Source organism: Salmo salar, chromosome 20, assembly GCF_965601325.2.
Source record: "Salmo salar chromosome 20, fSalSal1, whole genome shotgun sequence".
In the NCBI taxonomy this organism is placed as follows: Eukaryota; Metazoa; Chordata; class Actinopteri; order Salmoniformes; family Salmonidae; genus Salmo; species Salmo salar.
This window is the reverse complement of record NC_138310.1, coordinates 25375001-25393695: the sequence shown is the minus strand read 5'-3', so window position 1 is coordinate 25393695 and position 18695 is coordinate 25375001. Positions and strand designations below refer to the sequence as shown.

At 41.6% G+C, this 18695-nt stretch overlaps 1 protein-coding gene across 6 annotated transcripts in view; it reads right to left on the bottom strand.

The window, feature by feature from the left end:
• Positions 1 to 325: 325 nt before the first annotated feature.
• The window catches only part of LOC106580378 (uncharacterized), a 38236-nt gene continuing 19866 nt past the window's right edge, over positions 326 to 18695 (bottom strand). For 4 of the 6 annotated variants that reach the window (XM_082966299.1, XM_082966298.1, XM_082966297.1 and 1 more), the window contains 10 exons: positions 5236 to 5443; positions 3742 to 3810; positions 2553 to 3289; positions 2081 to 2380; positions 1845 to 1932; positions 1550 to 1657; positions 1269 to 1453; positions 1058 to 1161; positions 912 to 949; positions 326 to 751 (listed from right to left, as the gene is read on the bottom strand). In XM_082966299.1, coding sequence (XP_082822425.1) covers positions 593 to 751; positions 912 to 949; positions 1058 to 1161; positions 1269 to 1453; positions 1550 to 1657; positions 1845 to 1932; positions 2081 to 2097 — 699 coding nt within the window. In that variant the 5' untranslated portion in view covers positions 2098 to 2380; positions 2553 to 3289; positions 3742 to 3810; positions 5236 to 5443 and the 3' untranslated portion in view covers positions 326 to 592. Of the gene's footprint in view, positions 752 to 911; positions 950 to 1057; positions 1162 to 1268; positions 1454 to 1549; positions 1658 to 1844; positions 1933 to 2080; positions 2381 to 2552; positions 3290 to 3741; positions 3811 to 5235; positions 5444 to 18695 lie in introns of those variants that run through there. The other 2 variants (XM_082966295.1, XM_082966300.1) reach the window with 2 other exon arrangements.

The window sequence follows — 18695 nt, the reverse complement described above, 5'->3', positions numbered from 1 at the left end:
ATATGCAAATAAGTTTGATACATACACTGGCTTGTCTGGCTGTCATGTTTTTATTTTAACCTGCCCTACCCTTCTCTACACTGAAATAATATCATTTCACTAGTCCTTTACTATGATTTTTTTTTAAATATATCTCGCATAGCTCATTAGTACTCCCTTGTGGTTGAATATATATGTATCTATTGTAGGTCCTAGGATACAACAATGAATAATGTGAAACAAATAAATACAATCAAAGGATACCTTACAATACTGAACACCTTGTGAAACAGCTGTGAAAACCAACCTGCCAATATTTAAGATTTGAATACATAAACTTTGATCATTTCTGGTACAGTTGTGTCATTAATTTATTTTCACAGATTTTTTGTACACTCACATGACAATCATTAATTAAAATACTGATTTCTGATGTGTGGAATATGGAGGAGGTGGTTGCTGTGTGGGTGGGAGGTTCTGCCTGTCACTTGTTCTCAACAGGCAGCCAGTCTCGGAAAGGGAACTTGAAGAGGGAGACTGCAAAGTCCAGGCACTGCTGCTCTCTTTGTTCTGAGTGTTTGCAGTGCTAGTGTTTTTGGTTAATCTGTGTATCTCACATATTATGTGCCCAGTATAATACAGCAAAACACTTTATTAGCAGATAATGACAACAACAGTAGCTGTAGATTATGTAATGAGAAGTTGGAGGGTGGTTAGTAATGGAGGACATCATGTGGATCCACGTCTGGGTGTTGGGCAGAACCCCTAGCTCCTGGAGAACAGGAGCAGAGTTAAAGGGAACAGGTTGGGAGACAGAGACGTAAACAATCAAACACACAGGTTACATTTTACTGTGAGAAAATTTGATGGATAAGCGCAGTGTTATAAATGGGAGATATGTATTTTCAACACTTTCAGAAGGTATAGCCTACCTCAAGGGATACCTCTTGGGCTCGGACAGTCGATGGTCCTAAAGTCATTTGGAGAGGTAAATTGAAGAGGTACATTTTTATGAGCTCAGCATAACTACCATTTGGGATACCATGCTTTATCAAATGTCAACCAAAGCTTAACATACTTTGTCTATTGGGCTTCACTGAAGTGAGGAGCGTCAGTGCGTTTTGTGGTCGATCGTCCAACTGCTCCAACTGAAGAAGATTGTTGGCTTCCACCGAGGTAACCCTAGGAAGACAAAGTGAAAACTATCAGTGTTAGGGAAACTAAAACTAGCTTCAGGTTATTTGGTGTGCAAATGCAAATAGTTATTATCTGAGATTTTTTATATTCACTTTAACAGATAGTGACCCCAGCTAGGAGCGAAAGAGCAGCAAGGTTTCCCAGGTCTCGCCTTCCTTTTGTCCTTCCTCCAAACCAAGTCATTCGCCCGGATCTCGTAGCACTTGTTCCCCTTCTTGATTCTGCTCCGGGAGCTCTCCTTCTGTTTCTCCTGGGCCTTGTCGATGTTCAGTCTCATCTTCATTGATAAAAGGAATAAATGCAATTAAATTTCATATTTAAAATATCTCTTGGAGGGCCAGAAAATAAATTAACAGCGGACAATAATTTTTACCTGGTCAAAAACCTCCACATCCTTCTCAGTCGGTGCCTGAGGGTGGTCCTCAAAGGAATTCTGGTCTGGTTTGACGACTTCCAGCACATCAGGTGGGGTTTCAGTGATCTGAAAGTACGTTATACAAAAATAGCAATAGACAAACAACATCACTAAGTCAATCACACATTTGAAAGACTACTATATATGCAATAATTGTATATACAATTGCATTGTTTATCTCAGTCAACAGCTGTGGTTCCCGTCCGTACTATGTGGAGGCCTGGATGCTGCTGTTGGGTGCAAAGAGAATTACCTTCAGGTTGTTCTCCCACCCTTCCTGGTACCAATTAAGGGACTTGCCCATGGCAGTCTTGAGGGTCTGGTTGGTACATTCACCAAGCCTGGAGGAGGGGGTAAGAAAGCGATATCTATTGACAATGTTAGATATTGAAATATGTCTGATTATGTACCATGGGAAAACAAAAACAAATTGTAAAAAATAAATAAAACAAACCATTGGTGACAGAATATAACCCATAACATCCGTACCTTGTTCCAGCATTCATGACCTCGGTCACTCAAGATGACCTCAGGAGAACCGTGGGTGTTGAAGATGTCCACCATCGCCTTGGAGGTGGCCTCGCCAGTCTCGTCCTTGATGGGTATTATACAAAACGAAAATCTATGTTTGGTTCCAAGCACCCTTTTTATGGGTTACAGAAGGGACTTTAGAGTTAAGCACGCACTCTTCCTTTACTGACTTTAATGGGAATTGCCTCCACCCACTTGGTAAAGTAATCGGTCGCCGTCAGACACCAGCTGTTGCCATTCCTGGATTTCGTGAAGGGTCTGATGAAGTCCACATTTAAAGTTTTAGAGAGAAGAGTACTTTATTCTTACCCGTATCTGTGTCATACAGTATGCATATTTTCATACACACACACATTCTATAATATTGAACTCTGCTGTGGTCAAATAAAGCAACCATTACAAAACAACTTATTTGAATTGTGACATTTACCGATCATGTGGCATGGTGAAACAACTTTGATGGGCTTCAACTCCAGCGCCAGTCTTCACCCTCTCAAACTTCTGGCAGGCTAGACAGGGTACTGACCTTTAAGCAAAAAGTGACAACTTGAAACATTGTGTGCTCTCTGATATGACATTTATTGAGATCATAATAATTTCAGATAAAATAGAATGTGATTGAGAAACAAAAGGTTCTTGACTTGCCCAGCTGTTCACCTCTTTGACAATTCCCCGTCAGAAGAAGCGTAGGTTGGGCCTCCTGAGTGGCGCGGTGCTCTAAGGCACTGCATCACAGTGCTAGCTGTGTCACTCAAGATTTGGGGTTTGAGTCCAGGTTCTGTCGCAGCCGGTCGTGACCAGGAGACCCATGGGGCGGTGCACAATTGGCCCAGCTTCGTCCAGGTTAGGAGAGGGTTTGGCCGGTAGGGATGTCCTTGTCCCATTGTGCACTAGTGACTCCTGTGGCGGGCTGGGCGCAGTGCACACTGACATGGTCGCCAGTAGTATGGCTTCTGGCTGGCTTCTAGGTTAAGTGGGCATTGTGTCAAAAAGCAATGCGGCTTGGTTGGGTTGTGTTTCAGAGGACGCACAGTTCTCGACTTTTGCCTCTCCCGAGGCCGTACGGGAGAGGCAAGCATAGGTTGCTTTTTGCAATCATGCGCTTCACTCGGAAATTGCCTCCTTCTCCTCCTTAGTAAAAATCACCCTCCTGTGTGGCTGGCCATTCTTCCCCCATAAGGACATGTGATTGCATAACAATTTGGAAGAAAAGAGTTGTTGAAATAAGTCTAAGTACATTTACACTAATGTTTTTCTCTCTGTTTCTCCATCTCTCTCTCTGTCTGTCTTCCACTCTCTTCCCACCCCCCATAGCTAGATACCTCAATTTGACAATATCAATGGAGGCTGCTGTGGGAGGGACATCTCATGAAATGGCAGGAATTGAGTCAATTGAATGTTATCAACAACATGGAAACCACGTGTTTGATACCATTCCATTTACGCCATTCCAGACATTATTATGAGCCATACTCCCCTCATCAGCCTCCACTGAACTATATGTATAGCTAGCAACATGTAGATTACCAACTAGCTAAATGGAAAATGGTTGTTGAAAAATGGTTGTACATAGCTAAATCCATCCAGTTATCTAATAGAAGTTAACTGCTTAACATTACCCTGAATTGTGAATTTCTCTGAATGTTGCGCCTCTTGTCGAGATAAGTGGTGCCTTCATAGTACTTCGCCTGGATGGAAAGATAAAAGAAAATCTCCTCGAGGGATGCCATTGAAGTGCAAGCTACATACAAACAGAAAGCTACAATAACAGTTACAGTAGCTAGCTAGCTAGCTAACGTTAGCTAAATAAAACAATAGCTGGCAAGCTGACTAGGCAGGCTGAGGTAAATAAGTACAGTAGGTTAGCTAGCAATGTCAATCTAAAATCAGCTTAAATGATTTGTTCCTATTTAACAACATTTACTTATATAAAAACAACTATATGGTAAAGAAAGAGTGTTCTCTTTCCAATCTTTTCGGTCCTCTGAAGCAGCAGGTAGTCAGAAGGTTGGTATTGTCAAAAACACTGTCCTTGGAGAGCAATTCTGAGGCGGACTAAGCGAGCGTTTATTCGGTGAATTAGAACTAGTACTGTCCACATGCTCCTTCCTTCGCAACCGCTACAAGGTCAAATAGATCCAAGCAACCAGCATAGCAACGGATGCTTTGGTTCATTTCGTAATCTGATCAGAATTTTGTAAATTCTAGCAACAGCCCTATAAACAGAAGCTAGAACTCATCAAATTCCATTGTGACGCGGTGGGGACACTTTTTGGCAGGGGGACACTATTTGGCATGACAGGCCCACTCCTCATCCGATAGTCTCATCTCTAGCACTCCTCTCCTTCCTTTGTTCCCGGCCTGCACACCACAGCACACTGCACCACACCATCATGTCCAGGTCTGCCCTCTAGGGAACATAGCCTGGCAGGAGCCTTGTTTTCATAGCGCAGATTTCTTTAGTTTCTTCTTCTACTTGGGTTTTTGTCTGTACTGGTGCTGGCTAATTACCGGTGCATTCTCCTCCTGCCAACCACGTGCAGCTGTCGAGCACCCACCACCACCACCCCCTTTCTCCTCTCCCTCTTCCTGACTCCTCACTGCTAGCTCAGGAAGTATGGCATACAGTGGTGGAGAGAGCTGGGGTACAGATGTGTATTAATGAAGTGGTGAAGGGCAGGGGGTGACTCACAGAGAGAGAAAGAGAGGGAGGAAGAAGGAGAGAAAGTAACATCAGGGAAGGTGAAAAGAAAGCAGGATGCTATTTGCATGCAGAGAGAAAACCACTTCCACCAATGCCTTTTTCCTCTGTTTCTCTCTCTCTCTTTTTTTTTGCTCGCACTTTCTGACTTTCCTTTGCTTGCTTGCTCTTCCCTCCCTCTCCCTTCCCTCTCTCCCTCCTCTTTCTCCTTGCCTCTATCCTTCGCTCTCCAGCTTTCTGCCACTGCTGATTTGAATAATTCAGCACAAGCCGGTATTCTCCAGGGGCCCATTGTCTGTGCACGGGAGGAGAATGAGAGAGAGAAAGGGACAGAAAGAATAAAGGAGAGAGGTACAAAGGCAGGGCAGTGTGAGTGGTGGTGGGGGGGGGGGGTTCCTGCCTACCTACTCACCTTGCTGTGGTGTAAATCAGTCCTAATGAGGCAGTGGAGGAATACCCAGGCCCAGCGACGGATTGCAGACCCCATCTGCACACACACACAAACACACCACTTCCATAACCTCCGGGAGTGTGTGCTCCAGCTAACGACCTTTGTGTAGTCACCTCTAAGTTCAATGCCATCCAACTGGAGCAGGCGTATCGGCATGAAGAGCAGTGGTCTGTAATGACAGAGCACACATACCCACAAACAATCTATGACACACGCAATCTATAATGTAATATAATCAACTGTAATCAGACCAACCCATGATACAATCAATAGCCCATCATTTTCCAACCAAAATGTTTTGTCCACTGAGTGCAATTTCTGCCGGAGTTGTAACCGTTAGGGCCTATGGGCTGTGGATTGCGAGCTGTGGACTTTGGTTCTATATTGTGGGGGTCTAACCTCCTATATGTCTGGAAAGGCAATGTGGTCTCAGGGCAATTCATATTATTCTGTATTTAAATCTGTGACTCCATTTAGCATGATATGTCACATTATGGATGGGGACGTATAGTATTGTACGTCTTTATCTGAGACCAGGTTGCTTGTTGCACAGCAACAACAAATCAGAATTATGGGAAGAATTTACGTTGGTGTTTAGGGGAACCAACGACAAAGGTTAAGTGAATTTAAGTAGTAGGTTTGCTAAAACACTACAGCTGTCCCTGACAAGACTACAACATGCAACCTCTGGACTGCTAGACTGTCGCGGATTACCCTCACCCATCCTCCCGGGCCAACCTCCCTACTTTTGTTTCTCTAGACCATTCGAGACCTTGGGACTATAAGGTTAATTGAGTTATTGACATAGCCCGGTTCTGTTCAATGTTCTATCTGCATTTTTGTCAAAATGTAGTTATTGACATGGCCTTGTTCTGTTGAATGTTCTCTACCTATATAGTACTTTAAATACCCCAATTAATGTTGTTAAATTTGAAATAATAAAATGTAAAAATTGCTGACACCATTCAAACCAACAAGGGTCTGGGCCTTTAAAGCCAATTACCTCAGAATTATCTTTTTGCAAATAGAACCTTATAGTCCCAAGCTCTCACATTATTAGGTATAATACATATTGGAAGTGCTCAGAAATATGTAAAGTCTGTAGCAGTGCGTGAGTAAAATCACCGGGGAAGCTATAAAAAGAGCCATATTACAACCTACAACCTGTGTTGTGATAATTGCGTTTTTTTTGCTCTATAACCAGTTAGTTCATGTGCCTTGCCACCGTGATATATAGGCCTAAGGCTGAGACAATGAGAAGACACACTGGCAGAATAAATTACTCCACACATTTGTTTCATCACAAAACCGGAGAGCAACATCAGTCCACAAAGCATTGTGCATGTAATGTTTCCATAATTTTCGGACTACTAAACAGCTATTGATTGAGATCCACGGAGAGTTACCGCAAGTCACAAAGAAAACAGGAACTGTCTCCAATATTCCAGCACCATTTCAACTTCAACATTTTAACATCATCAAATCACCTATGCTTAGTCTAATACAGTGACAACTAAAAGATTCCACAAACAATTTAGTTTATGATTTGGCTGTCAATGGTTTCTCTGTGTGTGTGTGTGTGTGTGTGTGTGTGTGTGTGTGTGTGTGTGTGTGTGTGTGTGTGTGTGTGTGTGTGTGTGTGTGTGTGTGTGTGTGTGTGGGGGGGGACTCCCCCTACATGTAGAGAAAGGCAATGCCATCCTCCTCTCTTTCATGTTAACAAAACAGTCTATGACTCTGTCATGCGGTACACGCTTTTGGTTTTTGTTGTCCTAAGCTACCTAGCTAAAATGCTTGTTCACTAGCCTAACTTCCTTTCATGGGCAACTATAAGCCAGCTAGTTAACATTACACTACTACATCTAGCAACATATTGAACTTCTATCTTCTCAGGCCAGGGTACAATGTATGAATTTATGGTTGGATCAGAATCTCCATTATAATCATTGGCCAGTATGGAGAATTAAGTGAAAACGACAAGTCCAAATCCCTATCTCCATCCATGGCTAATTTCGGAAAGAGACAATTTTAGCTAGATAGATTGGCTATATTTTTATACGCTTTTTATCAAGGGAGGCCAAATGCTCGCTGGCTTCCCTTGCATTCAATGCTATGGGCGGCAACAACGTTATTCTCTTTTTTACCAGATAGCATCAGATAACGGGCACTGTTTTGCTCGCTTGAATGCTTTCTCTGGTGAGATACATTCAGCCTCTTGAGAATTGAAGGAAAATTATCAAACACAGAGAGACGAAAGATATTTTATGTTTTTTTCTTTGTAAATGTTTTGGTGAAAACTGGTTTCCCTTGGCATCCATGAATACACGCCACTGCGTTTAGTATATTTCGTATTGCTCTGCCGCCAGGCTGGGAGAGGAGACTACACTGTGAAGGCACAGGCCAGACATTGACAAACTGTTCCAGAAATACTTCATCAGCTCCAGACATCACAACACTATCTATCGCCGGAAAGACTGGGAACCAAGACTGCTGAATGCACAATAAAAAAACTCTCTCTCTCATTCTCTCTTTCTTTTTTCTCTTTCTCTCTCTCTGCTTTACATTTTTCTGTTGTTCTCCAAGTTTAAGTGTGTTTATGTTTTCACTTCTGACATGCATCCCCCCAGTCCACTCCTCCCCAACCACCAATTCCCAAGTTATAACCAGGAAGAGGGAAACTGTACAGCTTCTATATCTTTAGGATTATTTGGGGGGGACAGAAAAATGCCCCTCTTCACAAGCCCCCCTGCATTCCCTACTGGTGATTTATTCCTATTTATATCCACACCTTCATGAATATGGACCAATGAAGACGCTTTGTACTGTCTAGTGACTTCAGTCAAGTACTGCACTCTTAGGAGATGACATACTAGACCGTCAGATGTAACGTTTTATATGCATAGAAGGATTATTAAAAAAAAGACAACCACAAAATGTCTAGACATCAAAGGAATGATGCAGATGTTGTGAAAGGGCTTTCTGTGGTATGTTTTATGATTGAACAAGATAACTGTCAGGCATTTGGGTATAAAATATACATGTAGACGCTTGGGGGACGTGTCTTGGAGATTTTTTGACAATAAACCAAACATTGATAATTACGTCTATTAATAAATACAGTTGCATTTATAGCTTCTTGTTTTGGGTGAGAATCCCACACGTCTCTCCAGTAAAAAAAGCAATGATCCTGGTGGATTTGATATGATTACTTGTCTTTACAGAGTATGGTTTATTTGTGTCCCCCTGAGACAAAACATTTAATATTGCAATAATAAAATATTGTAAAACCTTTGCTGGATTGTTCATGGGAGAAAACAGGGAGGCATTTGGTGCAGTATACTGTAGGAAAATTAGCATAATAAACCAGGTTTATAAAATGAACTTAGGAAAGACTTGTAGAACCTGTGCTTTAGGGGCATCAAAGCTGCTCTTCTTCCTCAGGGCGTCTTCTTTTTCCTATCTGTCCCTCACTGTAGCGCTAGCTTTTCCAGAGATGTACCTTTCCCCTCCTCCCTCTAGTTAACAAGTCAACATCAGAAGGTGTGTTTCAGTTTGGTCACATACTATATCTCACATTAGCAAGCTGTACATGATGAATGAACCCACATGAGGATAATGGTAAAATAATCAGCTTTAGGTATTTGGCCAATGAATCTTACTGTATCCTGGGACCGAGGGGATAGCGGGAGGGAGTGAGGGAGAGAGAGAGAGATGGCAGCATTCCCTCCCCCATATGCTCCCCTAAACACAACAAAGGCAACATAACCAACAAAAACGGGTCACAACTCCTGCAGCTCTGTCGCACGTTCGGTATGTACATTGTCAATGGTAGGCTTCAAGGGGACTCCTACGCTAGGTACATCTATAGCTCATCTCCTGGCAGTAGTACTATAGTCTACTTTATCCATGACCTCATCCCAGAGTCTCTCAGAGAGTTCACAGTCAGCCCACTGACACCCCTATCAGATCACAGATAAATCACAGTCTACTTGAACAGAGCAGTATTCAATCATGAGCCATCAAAGCCAAAGGAATTGAATAATATAAAAAAATGCTATAAATGGAAGGAAAGTAGTGTGGAAACCTACCAAAAAAGAATTAGGCAATAACAAATTCAACCCATTTAGACAAATTCCTGGACAAAACGTTTAACTGTAATAGTGAAGGTGTAAACTTGGCAGTAGAAAACCTAAAAAGCATATTTGACATCTCAGCTTCCCTATCAAATAAAAAAAATGTGAATCAGACAACCTAAGAAAACCTACAGACACAGAAAACCTGAGCCTACACCAATCACTAAAACAATACAGAAATACACTACAGTGTAACGGTTGTCGTCTGGAATGGAGGACCAAAACGCAGCAGGAATGTGGATGCTCATCTTGATATTTATTTGAAATCAAAGTGAACACCAAAATAACAAAACAACGACCTCATGAACAACAAAACAGTCTTGTAAGGCTCACACAGGCAAAACAAGAAACAATCTCCCAAAAACACTAAACCAAACACATACCCATATATAGGACTCTCAATCAGAGGCAACGAGAAAACACCTGCCTCCAATTGAGAGTCGAACCACCCATTAACCTACACATAGAAATACACCAACCCCGAAAGAACATAGAAGTACAAAACATAGAACATAAACCAAAACCCGGAAATAATAAATCAAACGCCCTACTAACTAAACCACCACCCCGAACCACATAAAACAAATACCCTCTGCCACGTCCTGACCAAACTACAATAACAATTAACCCTTATACTGGTCATGATGTGACATACAGAGAAAAAAGGAACAGTACATCAGAAATCAGCTCAATGTAATTGAAGAATCCATAGAATCTAACCACTTCTGGGAAAATTGGAAAACACTAAACAAACAACAACACAAAGAGTTATCTTTCTAAAACTGAGAGGTATTGATAAACCACTTCCCCAATATGTTTGGCTCTTTAACAAAGAACAAACAGCAAAAACATATACATGATCAAATACAAATCTTAGAATCAACTATTAAATACTACCAGAATGCACTGGATTCTCCAATTACATTGAATGATCTACAGGACAAAATACAAACCCTCCTATCTAAAAAGGCCTATGGTGTTGATGGTATCCTAAATGAAATGATAAAATATACCGACCACAAATTCCAATTGGCTATACTTAAGTTCTTTAACATCATTCTCAGCTCTGGCATCTTCCCCAATATTTGGAACCAAGGACAGATCACCCCAATCCACAAAGTGGAGACAAATTTGATCCCAATAACTACCAGGGGATTATCATTAACAGCAAACTCTTACATTTGCTCAGTAAAAACAAAGTACTAAGCAAATGTCAAATTGGCTTTTTACCAAATAACAGACCACGTATTCACCCTGCACATCCTAATTGACAAACAAACAAACCAAAACAAAGGCAAAGTCTTCTCATGCTTTGTTGATTTCAAAAAAGCTTTTGACTCAATTTGACATGAGGGTCTGCCATACAAATTGACAGAAAGCGGTGTTGGGGGAAAAACAAACAACAAGTACGCAGTTAAAATTGGCAAAAAAACACACATTTCTTTCTACAGGGCCGTAGCATGACACAGGAATGCAACTTGAGCCCCACCCTCTTCAACATATATATCAACATATTGGCAAGTCATTAGAACAGTCTGCACCAGTCGGCCTCACCCTACTAGAATCTGTCAAATGTCTACTGTTTGCTGATGATCTGGTGCTTCTGTCCCCAACCAAGGAGGGCCTACAGCAGCACCTAGATCTTTTGCACAGATTCTGTCAGACCTGGACACTGTAAGTAAATCTCAGTAAGACAAAAATAATGGTGTTCCAAAAAAGTCCAGTTGCCAGGACCACGAATGCAGATTCCATCTAGATACTGTTGCCCTAGAGCACACAAAACACGATACATACTTCGGCCTAAACAGCGTCACAAGTAACTTCCACAAAGCTGTGAACGATCTGAGAGACAAGGCAAGAAGGGCCTTCTACACCATCAAAAGGAACATCAAATTTGACATACCAATTTGGATCTGACAAAAAATACTTGAATCAGTTATAGAACCCATTGCCATTTATGGTTGAGAGGTCTGGGGTCCGCTCACCAACCAAGAATTCAGAAAATGGGAGAAATACCAAATTGAGACTCTACATGCAGAATTCTGCAAAAATATCCTGAGTGTACAACGTAAAACACCGAACAATGCACGCAGAGCAGAATTAGGACGATACCTGCTAAAAGAGACGTTCAATTCTACAACCAACTAAAAGGAAGTGATTCCCAAACCTTCCATAACAAAACCATCACCTACAGAGAGATTAACCTAGAGAAGAGCCCCCTAAGCAAGCTGATTCTGGAGCTCTATTCACAAACACAAAAAGACCCTGAAGAGTCCCAGGACAGCAACACAATTAGACCTGACCAAATCATAAGAAAACAAAAAGATAATTATTTCCAATTTGTCAAGTAATTATCAAAAAAACAGAGCAAACTAGAATGCTATTTGACCTTAAACAAAGAGTACACTGTGACAGAAGGAAAACTTTGAAAACTTTTGAGCATAGCCTTGTTATTGAGAGAGGCTGCTGTATGCAGACATGGCTCTCAAGGAAAGACAGGCTATGTGCACACTACCCACAAAATGAGGTGGAAACTGAGATGCACTTCCTAACCTCCTGCCAAATGTATGACCATATTAGAGACACATATTTCACTCAGATTACACAGACCCACAAAGAATTTGAAAACAAATCCAATTCTGATAAACTCCCATATCTATTGGATGAAATACCACAGTGTGCCATCACAGCAGCAGGATGTGTGACCTGTTGCCACAAGAAAAGGGCAACCAGTGAAGCACAAACACCACTGTAAATACAACCCATATTTTGGTTTATTTATTTTCCCTTTGTATTTTAACTATTTGCACATCGTTACAACAGTGTAAATATCCATAATATGACATTTGAAATGTCTCTATTCCTTTAGAACTTTTGTGAGTGTTAATTTTTATTTGTTTATTTCACTTTTGTTTATTATCTATTTCCCATGTCAATAAAGCCCTTTCAATTGAATTGAATAGAGAGAGCGAAAGAGGGAGGGAGGGAGGGATGGGTGGGCGGCCCTTTGCCAGTAACTCTGTCCAGGAGTTAAATGTTTACACTCTATGAAGACAAAGCCATAAACTAAGATTAATTGGCTCCACATGTTGATAAACTCTTGACCCCCTCCTTTTTGTCTGGGGGGTCACCTATTGCAAACCGGCTCTGCCAAGAACATATACTGGGGCAATAAAGACTATGCATGACAAATTGGACCATTTCATTATTTTGTGAAATAATGTAAAATAATGACAAATGTTGGGCAAAGTGAGATTTGGTGAGATTTTGTTTCAAGCTTCCTGGTTCTGAGTTATTTTGTTGGCTTGTGTCCTACAGATTGATTATATATGTTATGATTTTCCTTATGGCAATTATAGAGATCAGTATTCTGCTGCTGCCAACCAGTACTGATGCAATCTGTGTGGTCAGCACTATGAGGTCTTGGACTGAACACAGTCCACAAGAAAGAAAGAAAGAAAGAAAGAAAGAAAGAAAGAAAGAAAGAAAGAAAGAAAGAAAGAAAGAAAGAAAGAAAGAAAGAAAGAAAGAAAGAAAGAAAGAAAGAAAGAAAGAAAGAAAGAAAGAAAGAAAGAAAGAAAATGTCTCAACATCTGCCTTGCAGCTGGGAGGATTTTGGAGAGAGAAAGAGACACCAGGAGAACAAGCAATTAAACATAAAGGGAAGGGGGACCTTGGGGACAGAGGAGCCAAAATGGCAGGACTGGAACAAAATGGCAGGGGTGAGGGAACACCAGCGCATTTACCTGCTGAAGTCAGACAGGTTGAATATGCCATGCCATTCACAACCTAATCTTGGTGCACCATAGCTACAGAGAGGTCAGTAGTGGTAGCCAGGCTGGGTGTTTTAGCTTGCTGCCTTGGCACTCACAGCACTGAAGTACCCCTTCCTTTCCTCTGACTTGGCTAGTTGGCTGTGTGGCTGGCTGTGTGGGGGGCCCAGCCGTCACTCCTACAGGGCCTGACAGTAATCAGGAGGAGAAGTGAGTGCTGAGGAAGGGTCAACAGTAACAAACCCTGCTCTTCGTTTAAGCCAGATTAAGCAGATTGCTTATTGCCAATGACATAATTTAGATGAATGGTGGTTGTAATCCATCAAACGGTTGTGTGTGTGTGTGTGTGTGTGTGTGTGTGTGTGTGTGTGTGTGTGTGTGTGTGTGTGTGTGTGTGTGTGTGTGTGTGTGTGTGTGTGTGGAGGGAGGGAGGGAGGGTGGTAGGGTGGAGAGAGAGGGGGCTCAGGGAGTAAAACCCTCTCAGTGCCTGGCTGCCAGTAGAGATCCCATCACCCTACACCTGTTAACAACCCCAATCCTGCAGTGTGAACAGTAAATTGATCGCTTTATCGGAGAGAGGAAACAGGGCCAGAGAGAGGAAGGGAAAAATAGTAAAATAGAGAGAGGGTTATTCTGATTTGAGTGTTAGAGGGACAAGGCCCTCCGGACATGATGGATGAGCTAGGGCTCTGGGGAGACAGGTCACCACAACACAGATCACCACCACTACACAGATCACCACCACAACGGTCACAGCCTAAGACTGGGGCAACAGGGACATCTAGTGGTGGAGCCAGGAGCACGCAGGACCTACTACATGTGAGTAGCGAATGACAGGGGTAAGACAGGAACAAACTAATGCCTCTGTGTCAACTTCAACCTAGTCCTGAATGAATCACATTTTGAGAAGCCAATGTCTACAGTTACTGTGCTGCTTTGGAGAATAATAGCTCTTGATATGTCACAGGTTCTTAAGCATTTCATTAATGAACACCTAAAGCATTGTATCTATTCAAAACAATGCCAACAACCTTTATGTATGTGCAGTGCCACTTTACAGTCAATGACAGGAAGTACTTCAGTTCTCCACAACAACCTAAAGTATATTGTAGTAGTATATATAAAATAATAATTTGCTCCAGACATGTGATAGAGATCAGTGTAAATATGCTGCTGGAAGATATTGTAGAATATCTTTAGTTTATTTCTCTCCCCTTGCTGAAACAGGCCCCGTGACTGAATACCAAGAGCAATGTGTTAGCACTTACAATTAAGAGGAGCCAAACATGCACTGTGTGATTACTTTAATGTGAGCTTCATCTGCACACACAGAGCTGTTGGAATTAGTCATGGTTTTATGGATGCTAGTGGGACTTTTTCATCAAAAGTACCAAGTCTCAGTTGAAGCATATGATTATGTGAACCTGTACATTCTAGTGTGGAACTAGTGTGAAACTCCAGATAAAATACTGACAGCCAGATAAGGTGTTTCTGCCTTTGATTGGTAATTGCATTTGTAGAGATTAGGCCAAAAATAATCAATTTCATATTAACTTATAAATAACTATACCACCACACTTTATTTTTCCATGTGGAAAAAGCATATCTTTCTCTAGTTCTATTTTTTTTAACCCGTCTCCAAGGAAACCGTTTCCCTCCACACAGGGAGTATGAAGGTAAGGAAGCACATATCATTAGACAATCCTTTCATTGGACTCTCCTCTCCCTATCATCTCACCTGGCAACAAACAACCTTTCTTCTTGTCACATTGTTAGTCCTCAACTCCCAAGATGCGATGCAATGCGCACGCACGCACACACACACACACACACACACACACACACACCTCCACACTTCCTCGGCATCATAGAATAGTTTTTCTAGAGTCCTCCCTCCTTCCCTTTCCACTCTGAACATTGTGTCTCTAACGAGTCACGTCCATCTAGCAATTATTATGAAATTAAAGCTATTTTCCATTGCCAGTGTTTGCCCCGGTAATAACCGCGGTGAGATAGGCTTCATTCATTTAGCATTTTAGTTCAGCTCAATTCCGGTCGCATTAGGCAGAGGAGCAAAATCAGAGTGTCACTCAGATATTCAGCTTAATGGTTTGGTGAAGGCCTGGGATTTCTTTCCCTTCCTTTCGCGATCTTCTTAAACCTATCTCCCTGCCAATTATGCCTTTTAATCTATATGTAGATAATGGTGTCCAGGACCTCCCTGTTGAAATGTCAGGTGTGAAGAGGTTATTAGCTAACTTTTAATTACTGTCCATCATTCAGCGCCATGCCTGATAGATTGGGCCTCTCTGCCTGTCCGCTTATCTAGTCTCGCTATGTTGGCTGGAGGCGGGGGTTAAGGCGACCATTTAAAAAGCACTGTGACTCTGAATTAATATCACAATTTTAATATCACAAAAGGACTGCGGTGTGGAGAAATGAGACAGGGGGAGGAGGGGGAAGTTAGACAATGTAAAATAAAACCATTTTACCATTTGACAGATTGTGTCAAATGGTAAAATTGAGAATATGAGGGGAGAGAGAGAGAGCGAGAGAGAGAAATAGAGAGAAAGAGGAAGAGAGAGAGAGAGAGAAAGTGAGAGAAAGAGAGATAAGGAAAGGAGGAAGGAAAGGAAAGAAAAATGAGGGGAAAGAAAATCATTGTAGGGGTTGGCTCTGGAGCAGCATCTTTAGCCACAGGTGGAGTTTTTTTCATTCGTTTTTTAATGTCATCTTTATTTAACTAGGCAAGTCAGTTAACCCTCCTGTTGTGTTCCGCTCGAATTGGACCGACAAGTTCTCTCTGAAAAATGTAGTTAATTTAATCTGATTGTCATAAGGTTCCATGACTTTGTCCACACAGGGCATCTGAACACACAAAATACAATTTGATGATTTTCATTACATTTTTGGTGTTTTATTTAACTTTTGTACACTTGTGGTGTTCCAGGTCAAAAATGACCGGTCATTACAAATGAATGGGTGAGACTACAATTAGTGTATAAAACTGAGTTCAGGCACATGTCCATTCATCAGATGGACACACTTCCTCTCCCAGACCCCACATGCATGTGTGTTTGAGCACACACACACACACACACACACACACACACACACACACACACACACACACACACACACACACACACACACACACACACACACACACACACACACACACACACACACACACCTCACTCCCCTTCTTGGCTTCCATGTCAACCCCCACGGGAACCTTTCCCCAATAGATTCTTTCCCTCGCGGGAACCACACCTGTTGGCATTCTCACAAACAATCTAGAACATTGTTTCAATAATATATAGAACTTTTCTCGCAGCTCTGGTATATAAAGCTTTTTTTTTGCTCACAAATCATATCTGTGGCAGCACAATGGCCAAACGATATACTGTATGTGAGGCTCTTGATCATATCTTTAATCATGACACTGGTGAGGAGGAGAGAGGCCAGGAAACTGATAGGGAAGTAGTCTGTGATAAATAGCACAATATGTTTAATCTGAGTATTTGCTATAGTCAAAATAATAAAGACATTATGCTTTTTTTTACTCAAAAACGAGTTGTATGAGCTCAGGTCAATGAGGCCTACAGGCCATGAATAGCAAATAGCAAAAGATCTAACACAACATTAGGTGATAATATATGTATTATTATGGATTTATAATCAGCTATAATGGGGCGGTCATTTTGGACCGGGAACACATAATTATTTAACATGAAACAAACACAACAGGAGGATTAAGAACAAATTCTTATTTACAATGACGGCCTACCCCGGCCAAACCCGGACGACGCTGGGCCAATTATGCGTAGCCCTATGGGACTCCCAATCACGGCCGGATGCGATACAGCCTGGAGTTTAATGTTCGAGGAAGTATAGGTAGCTTAGTTCTATGATCAGTGGTTCAGACATTCACAGTTTCTCAATCAAATCTGATGCAGATAAAACACAAAGTCATGCAAAGTGCACCGTCCATCTATTCATATAGACACACACACTGACACATTCACACCTGCCCTTCACTGTCACACACAGGCAGCCTGACTGAGAGATCACCCTTTTTGAATCTTTTTAATCGCAGAGATTTCCTCTCTCTCTCTTTCTCTCTCTCCCCTCATCGCATCTCACATACAGGAACCTCCATACATAGAACCATTTTCCTGTAGTCTTGGCCTGGTGTAAAAGCCCTTATTGTATTTCCAAAAAGCCTCCAACCCCTGACCCAATTATTTCCCCCCACCCCCATTCAACCTCCCTAATACTTCTTGTCTTAAAGCCCAAAATAATATGACCACTGCCCACTGAGGCTCAGAGCTCAGTATGTATCCGTTAGCAACATAATAACCTGCAGATGACTTTGGCTGAATTTCTGACACAGGAAAGAATATGAGATTACCTAGCAATAAGAACATTTACAATAATTAAAGGAAAACAGGTCTTTTGTTGTGTTGAGAATTTTTATTCTATGGGTGAGATGTTAAAAGAGTACTCTTGCGGTTAAACGTTTAAAAAGCTGTTTGCTTCTCAATGTCATGGGATTGGAATTCGTGCATAATCACACTTGATATTATGAGAATACTGCAAATGACATGTCTGCAATTACACATAGCTCTCTCTCTCTCTCTCCCTTTATTCATAATATAACACAGAATATATTGCTCTTGGCTGCACATGCTATTTCTCTTTCCTAAGTGTGTGTGTGTGTGCGTGTGTGCATGTGTGTGTGTGCGTGTGAATACCCCTTGGCTGTAGAAATACACAGAGTGTCAAACATAAAGCATCCAAATGAATTTATTAGAGGTGATATATCTAGGCTTGTGTGTTGCTGCGTCTTGTGAGAAGATGCAGAGAGAGGAAGGAGAGGAGGGGTAATGTCTCAGCCTTAATGAATCCTAAACATGTCGGCAGTCCTGAAGTCTGTCGATTATGTGTTGTTACTTTACTGGTTAATCTGTACATGTAGTTCTCAGATTTAAATGGAATTGTGTTCTTTTTTATGTTGTTTTTTTATCCCACCATTTTCAATCAGGTGCTATCTAGAACCAAAAAGGGTTCTTCGACTGTCCCCATAGAGAACCCGTTGAAGAACTCCTTTTGGTTCCAGGTACACCCTTTTGAGTTCCATGTAGAGCCCCTTCCACAGAGGCTTCTTACATGGAACCCAAAAGAGTTGTACCTAGAACCAAAAATGGTTCTACATGGAACCAAAAAGGGTTCTCCGATGGAGGCTACAAAACCCTTTTGGAACCCTTTTCTCTAAGAGTGTAGAGAATTGAAATGTGAAGTGTTTCTGTGGTAGGGTATGTGTTTTATTTGAGAGTGTGATAGGTTATGTGTGCACATTTTCCAGTCTCCCAGAGTGACCAATCAAAACCCTGGAACATGGTCATTACTATTAACGTTGTGCCCATGGTATTAAACCCTGTGTATTAAACCATAGACGCTTCATCATAATCTTGTTGAGACTTAGTGCACTCCTGGATTTAAGAGGGGAGTT